We start from the raw sequence: 21,673 nt of genomic DNA, 5'->3' as shown, positions 1-21,673 counted from the left end.
GTAAACAGAATACACTAAAACAGTGGGAAATAGTGATACGTCGGCGAGTCTCGATCACCAGTTGCGGTGGATTGTGAGTGCAGTGTGTCCCTTATGACTGGCAGTATAGGTTTGTGTCCACCAGCATTTCTACAACCAGTGCATTGTGTTACAGTGCTACTGCCTGAAGACAGCAACAACACTGTAAGTCTTCAGTGCCATCATAATCTTAACAGACCATCATTGTTTCTGCAGTGCATATGTACTAAAATGGTCTTTTTTTGCAGTACTGACACATTAAAGCTAAACCAAAATTTGCATGGTCTTCATTATTTAAATTTAAGACCCAAGGTAGTTTTTGTATGCTCTAATTTAATTGGTCCTTTGAATCACTAAGAAGAATTAAATCTCTTCTTGTCCCTAGAAAGTGTTCTGATTTCCATTTATTCTAGAGGCTTATCCCATGTTCCTTTTCTCTCCTTTAAATGCTTTCGTTTGCAGGATAACTGCACAAGCAAGGTACGGTGGGGATCGGTCACGCTGAACTAGCTTAGTGATTAGCTGTATGGCTTTAATACTTTCAGAGGATAAATAGGGCATGAGTTAGAATAGAACCTTCCAAAAGGTTTTTCTTTTTTTTTTTTTTTTTTTTTGGCTTTGGAATTTAGAATGATTATTTAGGGTGGCTGTGAATCATGAGGCTTCACACCAGAATTAATTAAGGAACACAAAGTACTTTGGAGAAGGGATAAAAATAAAGGAACAAGAGAGAAGTTTAAGGAAGCGTTTACATGGTGTCAGGATGTGTATCCCACAGATCTGTGTCAGTGTCTCCATAGCTCTGTAAACCACCCAAGAGTAGTAAGTTACCTTTCTTTAGAGCCCTGTCCTAAAGCATAGCTGATTTGTTGAACTTATTGGAAACAAGATAAAACAAGTTTATATATTATTAATATATGTAAATTGTTTTACATATTTCCCACCATAGAAGTTTATGAGTAAAACATTTTTTCCTACTATTTGGTTATACTGACATAAAGTAAAGGCTATAGAATTAATTTAGGGCTGGTGAGATGGCTCAGTGGTTAAGAGCACTGATTGCTCTTCCAAAGGTCCTGAGTTCAAATCCCAGCAACCACATGGTGGCTCACAACCATCTGTAATGGGATCTGATGGCCTCTTCTGGGGTGTCTGAAGACAGCTACAGTGTACTCATATATATATATAATAAGTCTTTTAAAAAAATTAGAATTAATTTAAAGTTTTTTTTTTTTTAAAGATGTATTTATTTATTATATGTAAGTACACTATAGCTGTCTTCAGACACTCCAGAAGAGGGCGTCAGATCTTGTTACAGATGGTTGTGAGCCACCATGTGGTTGCTGGGATTTGAACTCCGGACCTTCGGAAGAGCAGTTGGGTGCTCTTACCCACTGAGCCATCTCACCAGCCCCCTAATTTAAAGTTTTAACTGAAGCTAGAAAAGATTGATTTTATTTTCCTTTACCCAATGGTATATGTTTTTCTTTTCCTTATATTTCTATACAAAAAAAAGTGTTTGTTATTCTTCTGCACAAAAAAATATTCAGATCACGCAGTAGTTAAGAATTATATGCAAGAAACTCAGGTAGAGGCAGTATGTACATCAAAGCATTTAGTATTCACGTGTGTAATTGGTTTGTTTTCTCCATTTTGGGGTGTTTGTTTTAAAAGGGTTTCTTTACTGGTGTGTGCTGTGCTATGGCGCCGTGCAGACGCTTGAGGACAGTACTTGGTGGTTGGCTCTCTCCTTTTGGGAACCAACCTTGGTGCTGCCTGGTGCATCACTGCTGCTTTTGGTGAAGCTGGTTTTAACTGCTCGTCAAAGATAACGTGCCTGAGTGTTTACAAGCTAAATACTGGGTTTTCTTTAAAAATCAGTGTTTTAAAGACACGGTCTGAAGACATGGATGGAACATTAGATAATCGTATTACATTGTTAGATTTACTAAATTTGTTCCTTATATCCAATATATCTGTGAAGTCGGGACCTGTGCCTGCTGGCTTACTCAAGGGTTTGGGTAATGGCAGAATATTAATAATGGTTAAAGCTACATGGTTAGTCTGCCAGGTACACTGCATTTCTACTCTCTTGATTATTTTGTGTAAGTAGAACATTTGAGTCATGGTAGAATGCCAGCACAGTTAGATGTACTTCAGAGTTTTAGACTGGTATGCTTTTCATGTGCATTTCCACCCATAGTGTGCTAACATTGTTCCCTCCCCTTTTGTAGAGTAAAAAGAAGAAGAAAACTGATTTTATTCCTTATAGGGACTCTGTACTTACTTGGCTCCTTCGAGAAAATCTCGGTATGTTGACCGCTAGTGCCCGTTTCCTTTGTAGTTGTCTTTTTAGAGCTGTGTGATGAGGTGGCTCATTTCCCCGAGTCTGGGTGGAGGAGAGTCACGGCTAGGTTTTCATAGTAACTCACTGGAGTGCTTCTTGTCTTTTTCTGCTCTTGCTTTTGCTTTTCCCGGGCTGGATTCACTTACTTTAGGACATGCACTGAGCTGCAGCTACTGTCTTCTGTGCTCCATACAGCTGCTTACTTATGGTGGTGTTCCTTAAGAGCCCCTGCCCCCACCAAGCTCTATCTAGTTCACGCGCGTGAGTGTGTGTGCACCACGTGTATGTAGCTGAGTGGACCCTGCACAGTCTTCCTCCTCCTCACCACTGAGGGTTTCTGACCTTTCAGCCTTTCTCTTTGTTTTTTGCTCCTCATTAAAAAAAGTAATCAGCCACTTTCCCCATCCCTGGGGGCAGTTGTGGTAGAGTGGCTAAGTAAGGTCTTGATTAGAGTAGTTGTTTGTGTTTGTTTAAGACGGGGTCATATACAACCCAGGCTGCACTGAAGTCCTGACACTACCTCCTGGACTGGAATTGTAGGCCTGTGCTACATTTACCTGGCTGGACTTGTTTAAGGGAGCCTGGGAGAGGAGCTAAGTCAGGAGAGCTGGAGAGCAGGATATGAGTTGGAATAGCACAGCAGGGAACACTGAAGAATGTTAGTGGGTTAAACCCATGACTTAGGAAATGAACCAGCTCAAACCAGCATGGCTACGTGAGACCTTGTCAGAAAAGAAAAGAAATTGTTGGCTTTGATTACATTTTAGGATCTGTTGTCAGCTTTAACACAGTAAATAAAATTCTTCTTGTAAAAAACTTGAGTGAGAGCCTCCTCATTCGTTTTCTCAGGTGGCAACTCCCGAACTGCAATGGTTGCTGCTCTGAGCCCAGCAGACATCAACTACGATGAAACTTTGAGCACACTGAGGTACTCTCCTTTGATTTCAGGAGCTGAGTAGTTTTATATGCCATAGATTTTCTAACACTGTGAGGGGTGTCGTGTGTGTCATAATAAGGGGGAAATGGTTTCTGTTATAATGGAATTTACTTATGTGGCTTTCAGATTCATTGGGATAAATGACAGGGTATTTTTTGGTTTTGTAATAGACTGACAAACTGGGTTTGGACCTCTCTCTGGTATTTATTTCTATTGTGATCTTAGCCAATCACTTAAGTTCTTAGTCTTTGTCACCTCTGTAAGATGCTGTAAAGCTTCATACAAATTATGTATTTGTCAAGGATCTTGAAATGTATAAGTCCTCAGAATGTTTGGTGTAGAGCTCATGGCATGTATGAGAAGCAGAACCTCTGAGAAATGGCAAGAATGCATTTTCTCTCTGTATCTAGATACGCAGATCGTGCGAAACAAATTAAATGCAATGCTGTTATCAATGAGGACCCGAATGCCAAACTGGTTCGGGAGCTGAAGGAGGAAGTGACCCGACTGAAGGACCTTCTTCGTGCTCAGGGACTGGGAGATATTATTGATAGTAAGTGAACTGGGGTCATATAGAATTTTACTCTCCTCTCTAGACTCTTATATTTGAAATGAGCTTAGGGTTGGGTGTGGTGGGCACTTGGGAAGCACGGGCAGGCTGATCTTACTGAGTTCAAGGCCAGCCAGAGCTACACAGATATTATCTCAAATAAGTAAGTAAATAAGCTTAGAGTTTAGAGACTTGATGAAACTAAGTGGTAGTAAAAATGGTTTTATGAGGTGGTGCCAGTGAAACAGTCTTAGATTTTCTTTGTGTAGAATGTACACAGATATTTAAATTTATTCTGAAAAAATAACCACTTGATAAAAGTCTTACTTGGAAGCTGTTGTTTCCCTGGGCTAGTGTGGTAGTGAGAGCAGCTGTGTAAGAGGAGCCCCCATTGGAGACCTGCTTCCAGAGGACAGTTACCTTGCAGTGAGCCTTGTTCTCTGTGGGAACGTGAAGACAGAAGTCTAATTCCGCCGGGCGTGGTGGCGCACGCCTTTAATCCCAGCACTCGGGAGGCAGAGGCAGGCGGATTTCTGAGTTCGAGGCCAGCCTGGTCTACAAAGTGAGTGCCAGGACAGCCAGGGCTACACAGAGAAACCCTGTCTCGAAAAAACCAAAAAAAAAAAAAAAAAAAAAAAAGAAGTCTAATTCCTGTCAAGTTCACGAAGCAGACGTGCAGAAAGTACTGTTGTACAGTGTTCTTTTATAATGCCTGCTTTAACAGCTACATAGTGTGTAAGCCAACCTCTCGTATGTTGTAGTTGGCAGTGCAGCTCATTATGGCTTAGCATGACAAGGCTCGGGTTTTAACCTCGGTACTTTAGAAAAAAGTTCTTGCCATAAAATTGATTATTCAGATAGAATATGGGTTATTTAATAAGGCATATTTTTATTTTTAATGTAAAATATTATACTTTGAAATACTTACAGATTTCAAACCCTCTTCCAACTTAGCTCTTACTGATTAGAACCTGGATTTTAATGAATATAATTTGTGAAAGTGATAACCTATACTACTGAATTTTCATTTTTTTTTATCTTCCCAAATGCCAAATGCTACTCTGTTCCCACTCTATTGCTACCGATTCTGAACTTTGACCCTTCTTGTATTTCCCTCCTGCTTACCTTTAGTTGACCCATTGATCGATGATTACTCTGGAAGTGGAGGCAAATGTGTGTATATCATGGTCATTTCCAGTGCACTGACTTGCTAACCTGCCTTTGCTGGGTCAGCCTTACAGCGAGCTTTGCATGCCAGCATTGCTAACAGGGAAATCCCAGACAGAGTCGGGTGGAAAGTCCAGTTCTCTTGTTTTTACCCTCCTCCTTTTAGCAAAGTAGCTTAATGAATTTTAGTTTTTGCCTTCACTGAAGATGACCTTGTACTCCATCTTCAGTGTTCCTGACAATATAATTAAAGCAAGTTCAGAATTACACTTGAAGAGGTTAGTCACACTTGATTAGCTCATATTTACTGAAAATCTATAATATACTTGGCCCTGTTCTAGGGACCTTAAACATATTATCTCTTTTTTGATTCTGTTATTGATAAACTTACTTTACCCTTTTTTTTACAGTACCCAGGAGTGGTTTTCCTGTGGTGCCACGGTTCCACATGTTTAGGTTAGGCAGTTTACCTCAGAGCTTTTAATCATTTCTACACCTACACTTTTTTTCCCTCTTGAGTTGCTTTCTTTTATGATCCAATTATTTAATAGGAAATATCCTTTTTAATTAGCATTGTAAATGTGATTCTTTGTATAATTACACAATTCATTTCTAGGTAGCCAAACTGTCTGTAATTAAAGAGCTCTGTGTGTGTTGGGTCAGCACTCACCTGTGCTGAGCTCCCTTGATTTTTCTTCGAATCTTAGGCCTTATCTTACTTGATCATTAGATATTTTTCTCCTCTTTTCATAAATTACTATTTAAAATTCTTAAATAGATATCTAAAGTATATAACTTAAGTGAAGACGTCTTTATATAAGTGTTAAGTTGACAAGAAAATAGTTGTTTATGCTTTTAAGATAACTCACCAAGACATGTCAAATCTCAGTTTGGGGACAAGAGGATGCACAGGAGAACCTAACGGTGCTGCCAGCTACTGTGCTGACTTTAGCCCAGAGGCCTGGGATGCCCAGATGCACATATGGCTCTTGGCCTGGAACAGCTCTGTCTGAGATCTCCAAGGCTGAAGGGTATTGGTGTGGCGAGGGTGCCTTCTTCTTGCTTTTGTGTTCAAGGTGCTACTGCTGGCCTGTTGCCTATCGTTTCTGAGCTGCTGTGGCATTTCCTGAAAACCGTGCATGACTAAGTTTTAATCTCGTATCCTCAAAGGAGACAGTCCTGGCTGCTTCTCAGTTTCCTTTTGGATCTACTTTTAATTCATTTTATGGCTTGCATGTGACCACAGGACCATCTAACCTCCGCCTGCCCCTCTTTCCCACCTCTGCCATCATCTGATGGATGATTTTTGCTCCAGTTCCTGATTGCTTTTTAAACATGCCTCTTTGCTTGGTTCCCCATGTTTCCCTTTTATCTGCAGATGGTAGTTTTCAAACTGTCTTGAAGCAGCTACCACAGGCAGGCTTCAAGAACTGGTTTCCATTCAGTAGTAGAGATGAGATGAGTCACCCAGCGAGTGACTGTGTCCCAGCCACTTTCATTGCCCTATCCTTTGAGGGAAACTGAGTTCTGATAGGAATTCGAGGAATGTAAATTTTCTCAAATTTAAAAATGAGAGCCAGCAAGGTGGCTCAGTGGATAAAGGTGGCTTGCTACCAAGCCTAAGGACTTGATTTAGATCCCTGGTTCCCACATAGTGGAAGGAGAGAACTGATTCTCACAAGCTGTCCTCTGACCACACAGGAACACACACAAAAGAAATCAATGTAATTAAAAAAAAACACTTAATGAGATAATTTTAACATAGAAATGTAAGTAGACATGTTAGCACTCATCTGTAATCCCACAGTGTGAGCACTCAGGAGTAGGAGGTCAGAAAGTTAAGAGTTCAAGGTCATTCTTGGCCATAATGCAAGTATGAGGTTAGGCTGAGCTGCATGAGACCCTGTCTTCAAAGAACAAGATAGATGGACTGCACCACTGTTTCTTCTTTGCAGTTCATTTGAGAAGGATGATTAATGAATAAAATTACAAAAAAAGCAAATGAGTGAGTTTTGTTATCGGTGGACTTTTTTTTTACCAGGACCAAATTTAAGACTGTTATTTTCAGTTGTATTCCAGACTTTAGTTACTGCAAATATGTCTTAAACACTTGCCTATCATACTAGGGAGAAAGCTTACAAGTGTTCCAGTCATTAAGCCATTAGACACAGGGGTTTTACTTAAATTATCAAATGGTTTGTAGTTTTTGTTTACTGTGACTTAAAAATGGAAAATATACTAAAACTTGTTAATTCACTAATTGTTCTTTCCTATTGAAACAAGCATTCACAATGAATATCATACCATATTTCCTCAAAATTATTCTCATTTCTTCAGTTCTTTTAATTTAGAATACATTTTTGGCATGTTAAAATGCTTCTATGCAAAGACTACTAAATGCTCAGGGTTGGAACTAACATTTCTTAATTTCACTGAACACTAAACCAGGCCAGTATGTGGTACTAATTGCTATTTTCCCCTTTCTGTTAAAAACAAGTGGAGTTTAAAAATAGAGTAAAACTGTAGGTACTGAAGACCTCGAATAACTGGAAGAATTAGCGGCTTGGTTTACTTTAGTTTGCCAGTAGTTTTACCTGCGTGGGAAGGACATCTTTAAAGCTTTGGCTATGCCTTCCCATGCTGGAAATGTCTCCGTTCTAAATTTAGAAGGGGCTGACTGCTTAGGGTCAATACTGAAGAAGGACATGTTTTAGAACTGCCATCTAGTACAGTTACATAGCTTGTCTGTGTTAGAGCGTGTGTTCATCTTGGGCTTTGATGCTGTCCTTTCTCACACTGCTGTTCTTTCCTGTCTTTTTCCCTCCTCTGCTCCTCTCTTTCCTTTTTTCTACCTTTTCTTTCTGTCTCCCAGATCTGAAAGATTTTCAGAACAATAAGCATAGGTACTTGCTAGCCTCTGAGAATCAACGCCCTGGCAATTTTTCCACAGCATCCATGGGGTCCCTCACTTCATCTCCATCTTCATGCTCACTTACTAGTCAGGTGGGCTTACCATCTGTGACCAGTATTCAGGAGAGGATCATGTCGACACCTGGAGGGGAGGAAGCCATTGAGCGTCTGAAGGTAAGTCTGAAGGCTGAATGGTTGAATGCAGAGTACTCTCTGTTGTTCTAGAAGACGGAGCTAGGACTGAATGAGCATCACAGAAATGTTCGCTTAGCACAGGGAGATGTTAACTGTTAGAGGTATTCTGAAATGAAATTATTTGTTTAATTCCTTTTTATCAGAATGTTTGAGTTTGGCTTGGCCCAAGATGAAAAGGTCCTAAGTTAGCCATACAAAATAGCAGATGAGTAAAGAAAGATTTACATTAATTTGAAGGTTATTTATAAGTCACAGGCAAGTTGCTTGTTAGATGTTTAGTTTTAAAGCTAGATATGGTGGCCTGAACCTGATAAGCCAGTATTCAAGAGATGGAGAATGGGGGTGAGGTGTTCGGCATCATCCTGGTTGCATAGTGAGTGCGAGGCCAGCCTAGGTAATACGAAACCCTTTCTAAAGTGATAATAATTTACATAGAATAACTAGTTGGAAAATTTGGTTTTACTGAAGATAGAATTCTCCATAGAGCATTCTTCCATTAGTAACATTAATATTAAACTAACTGAAAGTTTGAACATTTAAGTAGAGATAGCCAGTTTATTAGGTTACATGAAATTAGACCTTTTAGAACTCACAAATCCCTTAGTTATGGGAAAAGAGGGCTTTCTCCTCCTGTCTGGTACAGCTGGCCTCCTTGGGCCATGGTGCTACTCAACTGTAAATTGCCCACTGTATTGGTTCCTTGCTGGAACCAAATACCTGAGAAGAAGCAACATAAGGGAGTTCATTTTACCTCATGGTTTGCGGTTAGTCTAAAGAGAAGGCGTGGCTGCTGGAGTTTACGTGAGGCTGCCTGCTCACGTCTTTGCAGATCAGGAAGCAGAGAAAGAGTACTCACCTGGCGTTCTCATTGCCCCTCTTTATTTCGGTCTCGAACCCCTCTTCACGGATAGTTCTGCCACATTCGTGGTGGGTTTCCTCTCCCTAGCTTCTCTGGCAGTGCTCTCCTCGCTGACAGTCAGACACGGATCTAATTTTAAATTGTGTTAAGTTGATTATTGTCACATTATTCCTGGCTCCCAGCTCTGCAGATGGGGGGTTCTTTCAGTCTGTTGCTGGCTATGGCCATTTGTGTTTTGGCTCTGCATGAATGTGAAAATACGGTGTAGTCCTTGTCCTCCTTCCTTCAGCGACTGCAGTGAGAGCAGACAGGTGTCACCTGTGGTGCTGAGGCCACACTGCCAGCATCAGGCCACAGCGGGAGCATCATGTTCTCTTGCTGCCTGCTGCCTCCGTCCTCTTGGCCTGTGTGTTCAAGAGTACTAGGGTAGGGGAAACTCACTGAGAATATAGAAGTCACGGCCATGCTCCCAGTCAGGGATCCTCTTCACCATCACTCAGTATCCCCCACTAACAACTGTGCCCATCTGAAGACAGTTGAGAACAGCGGCTCTCTAATAGGTAAAGTTAGGAGAGAGGAAGGTAGCCAGGCTGGCTTGTTGAACACCTCACTACAGAGGTCAGTGAGTCTGTGTCAGATGCTTTCACTGTGGCTTTCAGGTGAACTGTAACAGACTTCCTGTGAGTCCTTTCTTATCACCCCATCTTTTCCTTTGATTTCTTCCTTCAAAAAGAAGGTGATTCCAAAATAAAAACAATGCTTTTATGTCTTGATTCAGAAAGTAAGTGAAGTTCTAAAATGCCTGGCAAAAGGAGAGGAAGGAGACATCTTTTTATTCAAGGTGCAAGGTGCAGGGTGATCTCTGCTGTTGGGAAACCGACTTGGAAGCTTTCCTATCGATTCTGTTGAAGTCCTGTGTGCGAAGGGGTGTTCATTCACAAATTTCCTCATTAGGACGGGTCAGTGACCATGTTGCCAGAGGACTCTGGCAGTAGGGAAAAGTGAAACTTCCCTCTAATTATTTATATCAAATGTTCACCTCCTTTAGAGATTGTGAATCTTAACTATTTTTATATTGTACCTTCCTGCAGAAATGAGATTACCTTTTTCTTTCTCTGATGTAAAGGAGAAATTCCTTTCTCCTTGCTAGCTAGAACCAGCTGAAAGTAATACCGCATGTTAGGAGTCAAGACGGCAAGTAGGCTTTTTAACAATGAGGTCACCCAGTAGCCGTTCCCAGTGGCTTTCAGGGAATAATGCTTTCCTTATTCGAGGAATTCTCTCCCAACTGCCTAAATCCGACGAAAACAAAGCGGTAATACTTTAATCAGCACATAAACTGCTCTCTTAACTTCCCTTGAAGCAACGTAAGTAAAATCTTTCTCTAGCTCTAGTCTAGAGTGCAAATGGCTTCTTTACAGCTTTGTGATCAGTCACGCTGGAGCTCACTGAAGCAGAAGCCTTGGTTCTGCTCTGACGTTGTGAATGGTGAGAATTCCTTTTGGACAGGCCTGCATTTTAATGATGCAGGCAGAGAACATCTTTCATCCAGCGTGTGGGACAGCAGTTGTACAATAGAAACGCTTGAGAATGTCTTAGGAGCTGCATTCCTAAGGCATGACACTGCAAGAGAAAAATACTGCAATGGAGAACAGCAACAATGGAGGCTAATCCATCTTCCTAACGGTTTCTTTGCCTTTCTTTGCTCCTCTTTATTTTTAGTTTAAGGTCAGCGTTCGCACATTACTTTTCAATAGGTGCTGCTCCCTCCTTCCTCATTGACTAGCCTATTTCCATACATAATATTAGTATCCCGATTCCTTTCTAAACTTCTCTGGCAAAAAAAAAAAAAAAAGAGAGAGAGAAACAAGGAACAAGATAGTGGTATGTAGTTTTTCTTTAAAGCCAGGACTTAGTTCAAGTTGAAATGTCTGTATGCATGATTTGGTCTTTGTGCTCAGTACTAAGCTATAGGCATGTAGCTATAGCCACTGGCTCTGATGTTTATAGACTGGCATCAAAGTCAGGACTGAGAATGCCATCGCCCAGATTTAGCCTGTAAATACCTATAAACATCCATCATAGAAGCGAGCAGGACAAATGCTGTCCCAAGCAGTGTTTTGACCCCACACTTGGACTCACTCAGGAAACTTGGGTACAGTGAACCTTAGCTAACTGGTGGCTTCAAGCAGTGCTCCATGGAGTAAACATCCAATCTTCTAAATGTTAAAACATAAACTACAATGTTTTTTCAGAAGTATTTTTTATTTGCCCTACCAAATTTCCTGCCTTCTTACTGACTCATCAAGAAGAAATAAAGAGCTGAGCTGAGCTGAGCATAGTGGCACATACCTGTAGTCTCGGGACTGAGGCATCAGGATCAGGGATTCAGCCTCATGTGTGACCAGTGAGTGTGAGGTTAGGCAGGGCTATGTGAGATCCTGTCTCAATCAGTCAATCAATCAATCAATCAATCAATCAATCAATGTAAAGATCAGTAATAGTTAGGAAGACCAGCTCAAGGAGTAAGATAGGCTTAGGTTAATTTTCTAATTTTTTGATCTTAAGTTTTCTTATGTATAGAGTGATTGTAGAATTAGTGTAATGCAGTCTTTGCTGGCACTAAAGGTTTGCTAGTGTGCCACCCAGTTAACACTTTCTCTAAGCCGCTGGAGTGTTTGCTTGTCTTTTGTTTTTTGGTTTTTGAGACAGGCTTTCTCTGTGCAGCCCTGGCTGTCCTGGAACTCACTCTGTAGACCAGGCTGGCCTCGAACTCACAGAGATCCACCTGCCTCTGCCTCCCAAGTGCTGGGATCAAAGGCGTGCACCACCATGCCTGGCTTTCCTTGGAGCCTTTTAAAAACAATAGATTTTCAAACAGTATAAATATTAATACCATAGTATTAATACCATGATTTAAAAAAGAAAGAAAGAAAAAAATACCTTGCGTGTTTGATGTTAGTATCACCCTTCCTCTATCTTGTGCAGATGTACACATGGATTCACTACGTCTCTATTTTTATTAGGACTTGGAAAGATTTGTGTGTCTGATGTGTACTTAATTTTAGGCTTAATTTTGAGTTTGAGTTGTTTTGTAATAAGAAAAGATGAAATAGAGCTAAAAATTTTATGATTCTTACCTTCTAAAAAAGGAAAAGAGCCCATTACTTTAGAGTCTGCCCTTGTTTCATGCTTTCCTTGCTAAGTGTGGTAATTAAACTCTGGCCCTTCTGCTTCAATCTGTGCATCCTCCATAGGAGTCAGAGAAGATCATTGCTGAGCTGAATGAAACCTGGGAAGAGAAACTTCGTAAAACAGAGGCCATCAGAATGGAGAGGTCAGGAGATAAAAGTCTTTGATGCTACTAAGTTTTCTGGGGAGTTTGAGTGGCTTTTGTAGGTTTGTTTGTTTGTTTTGTTTTTTGTTTGTGTGTGTGTATGTGTGAAATAGAATGAAAAACAAAGAACCCTCTCCCCCTTCTGAAATGCTTCAAAATAAATCTGTTTTGGGAAGGTGGATCCAATCACATTTATACTTTGAAGTGAAGTCTACATATTTAAAGATTCTCTAGGGCAGCAGTTCTCAACCCTTGAACGTGGGGTTGCATATCAGATATCCTGCATATCAAATACTTATGCTACTATTCATAACAGTAACAAAATTACAGTTATAAAGTAGTAACACAAATAATTTTATGGTTAGGGGTCACCACAACATGAGGCATTATGTTAAAGGGCCACAGTGTTGGGAAGGCTGAGAGCCACTGCTCTAGGGAGTCGTGTGTGTCACCACCCTGCCCTGCCGCGGCTTCGGATTGGGAAGAATCATGCTAAGTAAAGGAGGTTTCATTTGTAACAAGTGGACTTCACTTGGTCACGGCCCACATCTAAAGAACTGTTCTTACTCTGTCGAGTTACTCTGTGTAGAACCTTTTGGGTAGTTTATGTTGCAAAGTTTTAAAATTCTTATTCTGTTTATACTGTTTGGAGAACTACACACTTAAAAACGTCAGTTTCTATCTTTTTCTCTTACGAAAATGAGGGAGAAGCAAACTCCGATGTACTGATCAGTAAATGTAAGGAAGAATTTTCTTACTTACCTCAGACATTTTAAACTAGAATTATTGGAACAGGCAAGATGTCTCAGCACATAAAGGTTGCTTGTTCCGCAAGCTTCATTACCTGAGTTAGAGCCCTCAGCCCCATATGAAGATGGAAGAAGAAAATGAAATTCACACAGTTGGTACCACAACATCAGGCACAATGCACAATAAACACACACATATATACCCACACACACCAAACAAACAAACCCAAACCTTCCTAGAATTACTGTAGTAAATGGTGGGGACGAATGGGAAGATGACATTGGAGAAAAGCCACACTTACAGGCTGTACTTCATATTCCCAAGCCACTTCCACTCACCCCTGTAGTAAATCTGTGTCGTTTGTTTGTTTGTCTGTTTGTTTTTTGAGACAGGGTTTCTCTGTGTAGCCCTGGCTGTGCTGGAACTCACTCTGTAGACCAGGCTGGCCTCGAACTCAGAAATCTGCCTGCCTCTGCCTCCCGAGTGCTGGGATTAAAGGCGTGCACTGCCACTGCCCATCTATCTGTGTCTTCACTAACATTAACACGCAGTGCTGGCCCCTGAGTCATTTTAATTCCAGCCTTAGACTGGAGGGAAATTGTTTCTTCGTGTCGGATGCACAACCTTAAGGAGGATAACGTTTCAAAACTCTTACCTCGATGAACAGAACTTTAGTATGGAAGTATTCTTTGATTCATTTTGAGTACTGTTTCTCTCTCTCCCTTTTTTTTTTTTTTTAAAGATTTATTTATTATATGTAAGTACACTGTTGCTGTCTTCAGACACTCCAGAAGAGGGCACCAGACCTCATTACAGATGGTTGTGAGCCACCATGTGCTTGCTGGGATTTGAACTCAGGACCTTCGGAAGAGCGATCATGTGCTCCTATCCACTGAGCCATCTCTCCAGCCCCGAGTACTGTTTCTCTTAAAAATAGGCTCTCATCAGTGATAAGCATATCACTTCATTCCCTGTCTCCCTCGCCAGCGGTAGACATAGCTAACTGTTTTTGCTTTGTCAGTGTATTTTCCAACTCTTTTAAAATTAATGTAATTGACGTCTTGGTTTTAGTATTCTGATTTACTTGGGTTTTTGTTTTGTTTTTCAAGAGAAGCCTTGTTGGCTGAGATGGGAGTTGCCATACGGGAAGATGGGGGGACACTTGGAGTTTTCTCACCTAAAAAGGTAAGAGAATATGTTGTAAAACAGAAACAAAACAGTTTGTCTGAATAAGCCACTTCATGTCCATCATTTAGATCCTTAGCTTACTGTCGGGTACTTCTGATTTCATTTTACATACAAGACAGCCATGTTGTAAAGTGATTCGAGTGGTTACAAAGATAAAACCCAGGGTAGTGAGACTTTGGGTATATTTAAGCATCTTTTTGTTGCTCCTCTTATCCTCCTGACTGTAGCACCAGTTGCTTTAGTGAGGCTCCTTTTTCATGTCCAGTGCTTGCCTAGCATGCAATTAGCCCTGGGTTTGATCTCTGGCACCATATATTTTGAGAAGGATGTCACACATCTGTAATCCCAGCATTTAAGAGTTTGCAGAGCCGGGTGTGGTGGCGCACGCCTTTAATCCCAGCACTCGGGAGGCAGAGGCAGGTGGATTTCTGAGTTTGAGGCCAGCCTGGTCTACAAAGTGAGTTCCAGGACAGCCAGGGCTATACAGAGAAACCCTGTCTCGAAAAAACATATTTTTAAGCATATTTTTAGCATATTTTTCCTTTAAAGGTTTACTCATTTATAAGAATGCACCATCCGCATGTACACCTGAAAGCTGGTAGAGGGCATCAGGTCCCATTACAGATGGTTGTCAGCCGCCGTGTGGTTGCTGGGAATTGAATTTACAACCTCTGGGAGGGGAGCCAGTGCTCTTAACCACTGAGCCATCTCTTAGGCTCCCAAACAAGCTGTGTGTGTGTGTGTGTGTGTGTGTGTGTGTGCGTGTGCGTTCGTGTGTGTGATTAGTCACTTTCCTACTTGTGTAATCATAGTTGTAGAATAGTTAGGGACCTTCTTATTAGTTAGGTTGATATCATGTCTTATGTGTTCTTTTTGACTTGAGTTGCTTCCTAATGTTGGATACTAAAATACCATTATTAAGTTATTGTTTTGTGCTCTTATTTATAGGACATCAATAGAGTATGTGTTAATGTAGCAAGCATATGTGTCATAGCACTGATAACCCTCTTCAAGGTTCTGGATCTACTCAGTGGTACCCTACAGTATATATGGCCCCAGACTCACTGTCCTATTATTGTACTGTTAAGAGCAAGTATCTAACTAAGTGCATAGATTCTGTTCTGGGTTAGAGAACAGGGGCAGAGAGTTTTGAGTTGCCACTTTTGCTTGATGTGAACTAGTCTTAGAATTTTTGTGAAAATTCTTTTGGTTACTTTTTAAAAAAATCATCATAAAACTGTTTTACAAATTTTAGTATGTTATTTTCAACAGAAAAGATCGACTTAGCTGGGTATACATACCTACAGTCTGAGCACTTAGGAGGTGAATGCAGAAAGATCAGAGTCCAGTAACTGCTTCATAATAAATTCAAAACCAACCTGGATCATAAACAAGAAGAAAGGGCTGGAGAGATGTCTCAGCAGTTAAGCGCAATTACTATTTTTCCAGTGGACCCTGCTTTGGTTCCTGGCACCCAAGTTGGGTGGCTAAAAACTGCCTATATCTGGGCAGTGGTGGCGCACACCTTTAATCCCAGCACTTGGGAGGCAGAGGCAGGCGGATTTCTGAGTTCGAGGCCAACCTGGTCTCATAAAACAGAACAAAACAAAACAAACAAACAAACAAACAAACAAACACTGCTTTAACTCTGGCTCTAAGGAATGTAAAGTTGAGTCATTTTACCCTAATGGTCTGTTTTCTCATACATAGTACCTACATGGTGGAGGTTGTAGTAGTTATGGTTTTGATAGAGGTTAGATTTTGCTCTTGCATACCTCTAAAAGTCCCCTTCTTTTAAGACAGGGCCTCATATATCTTGGGTGGTTTAAGACTCACTATGTAGCAGAGAATGACTTGGAACTTCTGATTCTCCTGCCCCCAGCTCTCAAACAGAGGGATTATAGGCGTGAGGGATTTTATGTGGTAGTAGAGAGCAAACTCAGAACTAATTGTGTGAGAGGTAAGCCCTCTACCACCCGGTCTACCTCTGCAGCCCTTAAGTTTTCATGACATTGTTGTATATGTGTTAAGAACTGTGACTCACCAGTTAAATTTTTCTACTATTTTTAAGTACCTGGATTGAAGGTGCTTGGGGAAAAGCAAACTTGAAAAAGGAATTTGGTAATTAGCCAGGCATGCTGGCAAATGCCCTTAACCACAGCACTTGGGAGGCAGTGTCAGGTGATCTCTGAGTTCAAGACTAGCTTGTTCTACAGAGAGAGTTCCAGGACAGCCAGGACTACACAAAGAAACTATCTTAAAAAACAGCAACAACAACAACAACAAATAAGAAACAGTATCATATTTAGTAAGAATTTGAAGTAACCCAAACAATTGTTGTAAACAACATAAAATTATAAGCTGAACTCTCAACTTGCAAAGGTTTTAGACTTAATAGAGGTTGTTGCCGAAGCCCCTATTTTTAGTCCCCTAATGAGATTAAAAAGACTGCTGCCCGTTTGCTGGGTGGTGGTGGTGGTGGTGGTGGTTGTGGCCCACGCCTTTAATCCCTGCACTCCTGAAGCAGAGACAGGCAGATCTCTGAGTTTGAAGCCAGCCTAGTATATTGAAAAAGTTCCAAGACAACCAGGGCTACACTGATAAACCTTGTCTAAACACACACACACAGAGTTCTACCTGCCTCTGCCTCCTTAGTGCTAGGACTAAAGGCGTGGGCTATCTTAAAACCTGGCTGTTTTAAGATTTTTATTGTTATCTTTGTTTTAAAGATTTATTTATTTATCTTATGTATATAAGTGCTGTATCTGGAGGTACATCTGCATGCCTGAAGAGAGCATCGGATCCCATTACAGATGGTTAGGAGCCACCATGTGGCTGCTGGGAATTGAACTCAGGTCCTCTGGAAGAAAAGGCAGTGCTCTTAACCACTGAGCCATCTCCCCAGCCCCCATTTTAGGATTTATAATGTACGTATTTACAAAAATTGTATTTACCTTGTCCAAGACTTGGTCTGTTTTAACTTTTCCTTTGCGTTCACCATGTTTTCACCTTCTGAAAGGATCTGGTCTTGACTTGTGTCAGAGCGGTGCTTGCCACACTAAGCAGATAACCTGAGTTTGAACTCCAGGCTCCAAAAGGCTGAAGGAGAGCTCACCTTCCTCAAGTTTTCCTTTGATCCCCATATGCCTCTTACCTACTGAGCCCCGTTATTTTATATATATTATATATTAATATTATAATATGCAATATAATAATACTATAATATAATTATGTATATATTTTGAGACAGGGTCTCACTATTTAGTTCTTATTGGCCTGAAACTGTGGATCAGGTTGGTCATGAGATCCACCTGTCTCTTCCTCCAGAGTGGCCCCATACCCAGCCAAACTCAGGTTCTTACACGGGGTATAATAGTAATCTGAAGAGGCCGAGTGTGTTTCGGCCTCTGGGACTTTTACTAATCCTAGGCCTTCAGTAGGTCCCCACTGCTGCAGCTCTCTCAGCAGGTCCCCGCTGCTGCTGCAGCTCTCTCTCATGATGTCTTGCCCCAGAGTGATACTCTATAATGTTTTTCAGACTCCACATCTTGTTAACCTCAATGAAGACCCACTAATGTCGGAGTGTTTGCTCTATTACATCAAGGATGGAATTACAAGGTATATTTGCTTTTGTTTGAGCTATTTTATATTTTCTTCTAGATAATTGATAACTAAAGGAAAATCTCTAAAAATATTAATAATTTCCTATCTCTCCTTTCTGAAATGATTATAAACTATCTTCCTTCCTCTCTTCGGTTGTTAGCACTTAGTTTCCTCTACGTGAACTTGGATGAAAATTGCTCTGTGTCAGCACACACGAGTTCACTAGAGAAGATGGTTTGCCCTGTTTCTCAGGGTGTGTAAGTGACATTGGTCTGTAGCTCTCTCTCTCCCGGTGCATTGCTCATGCAGGGAGGCTCATCAGACTTGAGAACAGAGTTTGTAGTTGAAAGCCTCTGATATAAAAAAAAAAACATTGCTTTTTTTTTTTTTTTTTTTTTTAATATATCAAAGAATGTTCTTAGGGAGAAAGCAGTTCATTGTCTATGAGTGCTTTTTGTGTCTGAATTTCCCTGGGAAACACTTTCGCTTGTGTTCAGGGTTGGCCAGGCAGATGCTGAGCGGCGCCAGGACATAGTGCTGAGTGGGGCCCACATTAAAGAGGAGCATTGTCTCTTTCGGAGTGAGAGGAGCAACACTGGTGAAGGTGAGGGTTTGTGTCTTCATTTCTCCAGCAACTTTTTCCTAAGTGTGAGATCTTCTCTTCAGATCTGGAATTCCCCATCTCTGTTAGTGGAAATTTTTGGTCAATCAATATTGAAAAATGGAGAAACTTGGGATGTTTATAAATTCGAGGACACACATAGCTACTTAGCATGAAAATAGCAGGAACAAAGGGAGCCTTTCTTCCTGCCAAGAACGCAGGATGTAGGCAACTAGGTTTGGTCTTGAATGTTAACTATTTAATAGGAAAGTAAGAGAAAAATAACTGTTCTAGATGATGGGAGATTTGAAAATCTTTAATACTAACCCAATAGAATTTATTTTTATCTTAAAGGGAAGAAAAGTCAATTTTGTATGAGTCTCCACCACAGCACAATTCATTAACATGACAGCAGCTGACTGATGGCATTTTTCCTGAACTGTCATTCTTCCTCAAACACAGTGTTAGCTTTGATTTGTGTATCATACTGAAGATCTGTGCTGTATCTGATTTTACCAAAATTAGTGTTTTCTATCTTCTGGGGCTTGTGAAATTTAGTTAAGTATTTTTAGCATAGCAATAGCTCCCAATACCTTCCTATACTGACTTTAGTTGTAGAATCTTGAAACAAACAAGAATAGCAAAATTCAACAAAAAGAAACTAACAGAAAACCCCTGTCTCGTAGACACTTAGTCTCCTGGTTGCAAGGATCCACTCTGTTTCCTGTGAGTCCTGATAGTGACCCACTTCTCCTTGTTTGGTTGCACTTGTTTATGATACTAACATCATTTGTGTTCTTCCTAGTTATTGTGACCTTGGAGCCCTGTGAGCGCTCAGAAACGTACGTGAATGGCAAGAGGGTGGCTCATCCTGTTCAGCTGCGCTCAGGTGAGGCTCAGAGGAAAGGTCTGAGGTCGTCAGCACTGTACACATGGCTTCTGTGAGCAGCACACACTTTGACGCTTTATTTTAAGGATAAACTTAACCTAGGATTCATGGTCTTGTAAAACTACAGGACTATCTTTTTAATCTTGCTTTTGTTATTGCTTACTTGGTTATTTGTATTGTTTTTGAGACAGAGTCCCATTAAGTAGTACTGGTTGACCAAGAATTCACTACTTAGACCAGCTAGGGCCCACAGAGATCTTCTTATCTCTGCTTCCTGAGTGCTGGGATTAAAAGCATGGGCCATCACACCCAGCCTAGTAGAGAGCATAAAATTTAAGAGAATAAAATTATTTTTCTTTTTTGAGATAGGTTTTTCCTGTGTAGCCCAGGATGGCCTCAAAGTTGTAAGCCTCTTGCCTTGGCCTCCTGAGTGCTAGGATTACAGGCATATGCCACCTCGTCTGGCAAGATTAACATTTCAAAAACTAGATTCTGTTTATTAAAAATGAACTCCTTAGAACTGGGACTATAGCTGATTGGTAAGACACATAGTGTATACAGGGCTCTGGATTTGATTCACACCACTGTAAAACAAATAAATTCTTATCCCTATTTCTGTTTTGTTTAGGGAACCGTATCATCATGGGTAAAAACCATGTTTTTCGTTTTAACCACCCTGAACAAGCGCGAGCAGAGAGGGAGAAGACGCCCTCAGCTGAGACCCCCTCGGAGCCTGTGGACTGGACCTTTGCTCAGAGAGAACTTCTCGAAAAACAAGGAATTGATATGAAACAGGAGATGGAGAAGAGGTAACGAGTGCCTAAGTGCTCTGCATCCTGTACGATGCCTCACAGCAGCCTCAGGATTTCATAACTCACTCTTAGTCTGATATTTTGTTTCTGTCATTTATTTTCCTTCTAGGCTTCAGGAAATGGAGATCCTTTACAAAAAGGAGAAGGAGGAGGCGGATCTTCTTCTGGAGCAGCAGAGACTGGTAGGAACCTGTCCTGAGCCTGCAGCTCTAGGGAAGGGCGGTCGCTCACTCTCACACCTCTAGCAGGCTCTCAGTGGGAATGTCACATAGCTTCTGGCAATCTTAGTCCCATCCAGAAAGGTACAGTGCAGTGCCTTTCATTTCTTAAAATTAGGTCTTTCTTCTATCACCTTCACGATCCTTTTGAAGAAACAGTGAGAGCTTTCTGACACCTTTGCCCTTCAGTGGTGCCTTTCCTATGTGCACCAGGAATGGTTCCTTTAAATGACAGTAACGGGACCTTGGACTTGGTGGGCGTTTGCCTTGGTTTTGTCTGGCCACCTGATAGTACTAATTCTTTGCTCTTAGGCTGACAGGGGTTGTTCTTGTGCTGAGCAGGTTGTTTTTCTTTCGTTTTTTTGTTTTTGTTTTTCTTTAAAGTTAAATTGTGTCTAAAAGTGTTGCTGCACAGTTGCATGTGTTAATCCTTTGCTGTTGCCCTGCATGGAGTCTGAATTCTCAGTAAGGTTCTCAGTGGCTTTTGTGGTACCAGTGGTAGTGGGGCTGTATAACCATCTCAGGCGAGGGACGCTGCTGGCTCTGGGTTGAGAAAGGCTTTGGGTAAGCAGTTGGAAAGTCAGTTCACCATCTCAGCCGTAATGCGTTAGCACTTTCTGATGATAATTGATTTCCAAGGTTTTATAAAAATGTCTTAGGAATAAATCAGTTGCTCTTAGCAGATTTTAATATTAAGGCCAGCCACTAAGCCCTGGTAGTAAGAAGCTCATGGTGCTGGCTGTGGTGGCATGCACCTTTCATCCCAACACTAAGGAGGAAGAGGCTGGAGGATCGCCGTGAGCTCTGCCTGGTCTACAGAGTGAGGTCCAGGACTTCCAGGGCTACAAAGAGAGATTAAATACAATTGATACAGCTTAGGAAGTTACTTTTTAAAAAATATTCATTTATTTATTATATGTAATTAAACTGTAGCTGTCTTCAGACACTCCAGAAGAGGGAGTCAGATCTCATTACAGATGGTTGTGAGCCACCATGTGGTTGCTGGGATTTGAACTCAGGGCCTTTGGAAGAGCAGTCAGTGCTCTTAACCGCTGAGCCATCTCTCCAGCCCACTTTTTTTCTTTTTTTAAAGGAGGTATTAATGAGAAATTGGGGGGAGGATGCTGGCTTCTTCCTGTAACATGAAATACAACATGCAAGTTTTAACCTTATGCCATGCTCTGTTCTATTGGAGAACTATTGCTTTGTGGACCATGAAAGCTAAGACAGTAAGTAAAAGCCGCCTTAGTTGGAGCACTTGGTTCTTGATAGTGGGTTAAACCACTTAATTT

General features: G+C 41.1%; 1 protein-coding gene across 9 annotated transcripts in view; it reads left to right on the top strand.

Annotated features, from left to right (window-relative positions):
- Nucleotides 1-21,673, top strand: part of Kif1b (kinesin family member 1B) — a 123,826-nt gene that overhangs the window by 40,573 nt on the left and 61,580 nt on the right. For 3 of the 9 annotated variants that reach the window (XM_021161570.2, XM_021161571.2, XM_021161572.2), the window contains exons 10-20: nucleotides 2,253-2,328; nucleotides 3,215-3,293; nucleotides 3,713-3,855; nucleotides 7,970-8,103; nucleotides 12,241-12,320; nucleotides 14,180-14,255; nucleotides 17,797-17,876; nucleotides 18,359-18,465; nucleotides 19,268-19,351; nucleotides 19,980-20,160; nucleotides 20,273-20,345. In XM_021161570.2, coding sequence (XP_021017229.1) covers nucleotides 2,253-2,328; nucleotides 3,215-3,293; nucleotides 3,713-3,855; nucleotides 7,970-8,103; nucleotides 12,241-12,320; nucleotides 14,180-14,255; nucleotides 17,797-17,876; nucleotides 18,359-18,465; nucleotides 19,268-19,351; nucleotides 19,980-20,160; nucleotides 20,273-20,345 — 1,113 coding nt within the window. Of the gene's footprint in view, nucleotides 1-480; nucleotides 499-2,252; nucleotides 2,329-3,214; nucleotides 3,294-3,712; nucleotides 3,856-4,983; nucleotides 5,026-7,891; nucleotides 8,104-12,240; nucleotides 12,321-14,179; nucleotides 14,256-17,796; nucleotides 17,877-18,358; nucleotides 18,466-19,267; nucleotides 19,352-19,979; nucleotides 20,161-20,272; nucleotides 20,346-21,673 lie in introns of all 9 variants that reach the window. The other 6 variants (XM_029476046.1, XM_029476042.1, XM_029476045.1 and 3 more) reach the window with 4 other exon arrangements.

Source organism: Mus caroli, chromosome 4 (assembly GCF_900094665.2).
Source record: "Mus caroli chromosome 4, CAROLI_EIJ_v1.1, whole genome shotgun sequence".
In the NCBI taxonomy this organism is placed as follows: Eukaryota; Metazoa; Chordata; class Mammalia; order Rodentia; family Muridae; genus Mus; species Mus caroli.
Note: the sequence above shows the minus strand (reverse complement) of the source record. Positions and strands in the feature narration are given on the sequence as shown.